This window comes from Phaethon lepturus, unplaced genomic scaffold (genome assembly GCF_000687285.1).
Source record: "Phaethon lepturus isolate BGI_N335 unplaced genomic scaffold, ASM68728v1 scaffold15953, whole genome shotgun sequence".
NCBI lineage: Eukaryota > Metazoa > Chordata > Aves > Phaethontiformes > Phaethontidae > Phaethon > Phaethon lepturus.
Window position 1 is genome coordinate 1 of NW_010527102.1, and position 6,459 is coordinate 6,459.

Below are 6,459 nucleotides of genomic sequence, written 5' to 3' on the forward strand. Positions count from 1 at the left end.
ACAGGCGGGGCTCTGGGGGAATCCAGCCTGGTTTCAGTGTCACGCTGTCTCCGCTGTGTCGGGGGCATCATGAGCGTGTGTTTCTAACAGAAAAACTGAGATTTAAAGGATCACACATGAGGAAACCCTTTCTTTTTTCTTCTACAGAGGGCTGTCTGCTTTATATAATATTTTTCATTCCTTGAATGTTTCATTATGTGTCACTAAGCCAAGCAGTACCTATCCCGAGTTAATTCTTTATTACAGAAGTTTTCAGGCTGGTGGAATAGTCCAGACGTTGGTGGCACTGGCTCCTGAAGGCTGGGCTGTCGGAAAGAGCAGTCAAGGAGAAACACGAGGTATTTCTTGTACTTACCACTTCGTTTTTCACTAAGCTGCTCTCCGCCCCAGGTCAGGGGGCACTGGAGGGCAGCTGCTCCACCCGCTCTCTGGAGCTTGAGGCTTTGCACTTTGGGGGCTGTTGCTGGGTTAAAAAAAGAAAGGAAAGAAAAAAAAAAATAGGTTGGAAGTTTCTGAATTTCTGAGTGGAAGCCAGGGGGTGTTCTAGAGGAGGTATGAATTGTGGTAAAAGAAGGTTTTTCTTCCTCTCCTCTGTCCTGGGAGCTGTCTGCGTGCCTAACGCAGCAGGTGTGGGTGGTGCCTTCACACCCAACCAGTGCGGTCACAAGCTCTCGTGATCTGTGATGCCAAAGCATTGTCACTAATGTCATTTTTTGGGAGAGTTCATTTGAAAAGCTTGGCATAACAACGCACCGTCACCGTGCCAGGTGAAAAAAATTGTCATTCTGTCGACGCTGAAACTGCAGCGCGTGCTTTGCAAAGGCAGGGTGACTCGTTAGCTGTGTCAGCACAGCGCTGATGAGCGTTGGCAGTCCTGGAGTCAACGTCTCTGGAGAGGGAGCCTGCTCGTCAGCCGCAGTGACGAGCGGAAGCCCTGACACCATACACCGAGATTTCAGGCTCTGGACGTGTTCCGACCTGGCTTGTCTGCGGGATTCACCAGGGATTGAGTCAATCAGTGTCAACCGAGCAGGGTTTTCTTCTGATGAGCATCGCTTCCCATGGATACCCAGCTCAGAACCAGACCTGCCGCAGATGGCCTGACCGCCACGACCTCTCTGTTCACTCCTGCTTGAACTGCAGACTTGAAAAAAGGCTTTAAACTCTCTTACCAAATACAGAGTCATTCAGTCTCACACTTTCCTTTTAATAAAGGCACCATTTATGCAGCCCACTGTGCTGAAGTGGTGATAGTGATTAATACTGTCAGCCCTCAAGAGAGACTTTAGCCTCAGGAATCTTTTGTATTAAAATTAATTTGCCACTCCAACAAGCAGGTATCCAATTATTTACCTTGTCTATCACAGGTGTGGGTGTCAGTGTGGCTGGAAGTGCTCTCTGTTAGTTTGTTACACCGATACACGCTGCAGCGTCTCGTCAGTGCTCGAGGCTGTCTGGCAGCCCTTACCTGGGTGACCTGCAAGAGAAGCTTCTTGAGGTACCATCGATTTGACTTTACAAGTCAATTCGGTGCAGGTGGTGAGGGAAATCCTCTGAGGTGCTGGCTGTGCTGCAGCAAGAATGAGCAGCAGTAGAGGGACCTGTTCGTGTATTTTTATAAATAGATTTAACATTGTTATTTTGTAAAATGATTTTTAGAAGCACAAATTTTACTGCCACTGTGTGTAGCCTGGATGGAAATGCTTTTACATTTCAAATTAAGTCAATTTTTGTGACACAGGCAACTCAAATCTTGCATTTTTCTCTTGTATGAAGCACCTCTGCTTCCTCTTTTGTCACACTCTACAGACAATAGAGAACCTTGCAGTGAATTTCTCCGTAGGGTTTCCCTTTAGAGACGTGAGTATCCATTGGCAGTCGAAAACTTCCGCTGACTCCTGGTACAGAGCAAAAAACCAACTGTAGAGGATGCGACCCACCCTAGTGAGATGGTGACTGTGGCTCATTCCGAGCAAAAAAATCTGATAGTCTAGTTTCAAGGGCGGTGCAAAGAAAAAAGGGTGAATGTTGGAGATCTTTAAGTTCATTTCTGGTTGATAAAAGGTCACCAGCTCAAGCCCATAATAACTTCTCATGGTTAAAAACCAAAGACTTAATCCTTTGGTTAGACTCAGGCGAAACTTACTGCAAGATCAAGTGTTTTGTGTCTGTCACTGTGTAGGTGTTTCAAATGAAGCCTCTAAAAACTGAGGCTGTGCTGGTTTGGTGTGACCAGTGCAATTCTTACAAGGTTTTTAAGTTACTGTTTGCTGCAGTTAAATTTTTCTCTTCTCTGCTGGTTTCTCTACCCATTTTCTGTGAAGTGCTGCCGCTATCATCTCCACCCGTTGCCTCTGGGGAGTTAAGGTGACTGCTATACAGAGGCTGGCATGCAGCTTGGGATGTAAAGGTGCTGTTCTGCACGGAGCATGCTTATATAGGAAAATCTCTCTCTGTTTACTTCCATCCGCAGGCACAGAGCCCAGGAGCACCCTTCGCTTGAGAGCTGTCTCTGCCATCGCCTGCCGATGTACCCACTCTAACCGTGGCTGGAGGGACCCCCACTGGCTGCCGTCCGCGGGGCCTTTGGCGGGGAGCGTTCGCCAGGAAGCATGATGAAGATCGTGGTCGCCAAAGTGCTGTGTCTGCTGGGCATCTGTGTCCTCATGCTGGCTGGGTCCCTTCTCCCTGTCAAGATAATTGAGGCTGATTACGAGAAAGCTCATCGCTCCAAGAAGGTTCTTGCCCTCTGCAATTCTTTTGGAGGAGGGGTCTTCCTGGCCACCTGCTTCAACGCCTTGCTGCCTGCTGTGAGAGAGAAGGTAACTGCTTACGAGCCTCTTGGGCAATGTTAACGAACCTGTGCCACTCTAAAAAAAAGTGTGACTTTAGTCACACTTTACATTAGGGACCCCGGTACAGGGGGGACCCACCCTCCCCTCTCCTGCCCTGCAGGAGCCCAGGCCACCAGACCTCTGCCCCTGTGGAAACAAAGGTGAAGGGTCTGTGTCGTGCCAGAATGGCCCATGAAGCCTCCTCAGAAATGGCCATGCTGTGCCTGGTGTTTCGGATCATGAGGCTGCCTCCCGTTTGGCTACCGCTGTCTGGGTGGAGTAACTGGAGATTTTTTTTGCTGCAGAAGAGACTGAGCATTGCCTGGGGTGTGAGGCTTAAGCTCCTGACATCGGGCCTGTGTTTAAAACACTCAGACAGCCACGAACCTTCTGCTGGAAGGGAAATAGGTTCCCTGTCTCTTCCGCTGAGGCTTGTATACAAGGGTACTAAAGCATCACGGATCAATTTAGTGTCCATTTAGAGCTGTGTGAACACAGTAGGAATATTTCCCTTTAGAGGGACAAAGGCGATTGATTCATTGTAGATTTTCTTTGTTCCAGCTCGATGAAGTTCTCAGGCAGGGGAATGTGACCACAGACTACCCAGTGGCTGAGACCATCATGATGGTTGGCTTCTTTGTGACAGTCTTTGTGGAGCAGCTCATCTTGACCTTCCAGAAGGAAAAGCCCTCCTTCATTGACTTAGAAACCTTCAATGCCGGCTCGGATGTCGGGAGCGACTCAGAATATGAGAGTCCCTTCATTGCATCTTCCCAAGGGCGCACGTTGTACAGCGAACATGGTCACCATTCCCACGGGCTGAATATCCAAGAGCTCTCCCGCTCCAGACCCTTACGGCTCATCGGGCTGATGTTTGCTTTGTGTACGCACTCCATCTTCGAGGGACTGGCCCTGGGCCTGCAGGAGGAGGGTGGCAAAGTCATGAGCTTGTTCCTAGGAGTTGCCATTCACGAGACGCTGGTAGCAGTGGCATTGGGTGTCAGCATGGCCAAGACCTCATTACCACTGAAGGATGCTGTGAAGATGGCTGTGACAGTGAGCCTGATGATTCCTCTGGGCATTAGCATTGGGATGGGGATTGAGAGCACCCAAAATGCAGCCAGCAACATTACTTCCCTGCTCCTGCAGGGCATCGCAGGGGGCACTTTCTTGTTCATCACCTTCTTTGAGATCCTTGCGAAGGAGTTAGAAGACAAGAACGACCGTCTCTTGAAGGTTCTCTTCCTGGTGCTGGGCTACACAGCTCTGGCTGGGCTGGTCTTCTTCAAGTGGTGAGCACAGGAGTGATGGGAAGCAAACCTCACCTCCTTCCCTTGCAAACGGCACCGGAGACAAGCCTCCTCTTCAGTCAAGGGGGACACCGAAGCTCGACGGCCAAGTGAAACATCACGGTCCAGGTGGTATTTTCCATATTCACCTGAGGGAGGAGAATTTCTTCCTGTGTGCTCAGAGGGAGATAAAAACGAGGAGTGTCCCCGTGTAGGTGTCACAAGGTATTGTCCCTGCCCGTTGTATCCATGGGTGCAGCAGCGTGTGCGGAGAAGTTGACACAAATGTTAAGAATCTGGTTGTAGGGCTGCCTTCACAGAGCTCATCAAGCGTGTGATTTCCCAATAATCTGCACAGCCACCCCCCTCCCTCCTTCCCCTCACACCCGTTGCAAGGAGCTGTGGCTGAGAGCCTGCTTCCTTTGCTCTCGGGCTTGGAGAAGGTGAGAAACAGCAGAAATAAAGTCAAAAGCAGATAGGATCACGGATTGCACAGCTGCACTAGGCTGCTTTTGCTAGCTTAGTTTTGAGCAAAACCTGGTTGTAATAGCTGCCAAAAATGACATCCCTTCTGGGCCTGCTCAGTGTGCCTGGTGCCACAGCTCCCCCCAAGCAGGGCTTCCATTTTAACCCACAAGTGGCTCTGGGAGCTTTTGTTTCTCAGAGTGATTAACGGAAGAAATGAGGCCAGGCCAGGCCCCTGTGCTGTGCTTCGTTCTCTGCATCTCATCCATATGTTGAGCGTTCCCTGAAGAAAACCTCCGGCAGCCAGTTAATCGTTTGAAAGTCCCCCATCCGAAGGCCCTCCCGCAGCACTCGCAGAGCCCAGCAGCCATTAGTTCGTAAGAAACGGGCAGCCGCAATTAATATTTTAGGGCAAGTGCTTGTGTTTAAATGGTCTGCAGTGAAATGGGTTTAGCAGTCGCCATCAAACACGTCTTCACGGCTGCTCCTGCAGCCTCTGCTCGCGCTGGCAGCAGGCTCACGTGGCTGTGCCGGTGCGTGAGCTGCGCTCCAGAGGCTTTGCAGGGCGTTTTGTCCGTGTTTTCAAAGGAGAGAAATCTCTTCCCTGGGGGTTCATGAGGTTGTGGAAGGGCTGATTAGAGGCACTTGCAACCTGACTGCGCAGGAGCAGAGCTCCAGAGCGTGGCCCCCCGGGGAAGCTCAGCCTGCTGCGGATCCTGTTGTGATCCCTTGGATTTGCCCTCCGAGGCGAGGAGCTGGGATCAGAGGCTGGAGCCGGGAGCCTGCCCTTCCCGCTCCCTCCCGTGGCTGTGACACAGGAGAGCGGCCGCCGCTCCGCAGCCCGCCAGCCTCTCGCAGGGGATGCATTTTAATTAGACGTAGCCTTTGCTTCTGCATCAGCTCCCACAGGCAGAGCAGAGCTTTTGGAAGCGCTGATGGAATTATAACGATGTAGAGCGGGCTTAGCCGCGGCACAGTCCCTGTGACCGTGATCCAAGCGGCAAGAAGGATGGGTGAGACTGTGAAGCAGCATCTTGGAGCCAGTGGTTGGTACTGCTGCAGCATATGGAGGCTGATGAGGATCATCTGACAGTTCCTGGTGCTCGGTATTTTAATTGCTGCAACACACCAAAGTCAATTAATCTTGCTTTGGAAAACCTGGAGTGGAAAGGGGGAGGGAGGGTTATTTTAGGCCTCAGATGACACAAATTAGCAGGGCCTGATGAGAATGTAATTTGCCTCGACGTGGTAAACCTCTGTGTGTTGTTTCAGTTCTCACAGGCAGCTGGTGCAGGGCAGCATCGCTCCCCTTGGGTGGCTCTCGTTGTTTGGTTCCCCCCCCGCCGCCCCCCGTATCTGGGCAAACAGGGACCATCTCCCAGAGTGTTGGTAAAGGCAGGGGCCCCCTTCCCCCTCTCATCTTCCTCAGCCTTCCTCCTGCAGTCTGCAAGCCAGGGGCTGGTGTACTCAGGCCAAGCCAAGCTGTTGATGTGAGATTCGTTAATCTTAAGATCAGTTTTGATCCACTACCGCAAGCAGACTGGGGTCAGCAGGGGCAGGGGGCTGGAGCCTCTGTTTTACACCCTTCCTTCTGGCGGAGCGTGGAACCAGGGCGGGATGGGGGGGGGTTGCAAAGCGTTGCTGTCACCTCTCTTCCCACCTCACTGGGGAGCTCCCCCATGCCCCGGGGTGTTCTTCCCCCGTCAGCAGCAGAGTCTGGTGCTCCTGGCTTGGTTTAGGAGGGGCGAAGGACAAGCCCCTTCTGCTCCCAATAAAGGCTCTGGCCTTCTCCCCTTCCTGGCACTTGTTTATTTGAAGTCCCCCATCGCTCTGCTGGCTGCTCCGTGCCTGCGTCACGCGGCGGGTGCACG

The 6,459-nt window shown here is 51.8% G+C and overlaps 1 protein-coding gene across 1 annotated transcript; it reads left to right on the top strand.

Moving 5' to 3' along the window:
* The first annotated feature begins 2,612 nt into the window (after positions 1 to 2,612).
* SLC39A3 (solute carrier family 39 (zinc transporter), member 3) lies at positions 2,613 to 4,130 on the top strand. The gene is made up of 2 exons (XM_010283285.1): positions 2,613 to 2,822; positions 3,396 to 4,130. Exons 1-2 carry the CDS (start codon positions 2,613 to 2,615, stop codon positions 4,128 to 4,130), a joined length of 945 nt encoding a protein of 314 aa, XP_010281587.1.
* The last annotated feature ends 2,329 nt before the right edge of the window (positions 4,131 to 6,459 follow it).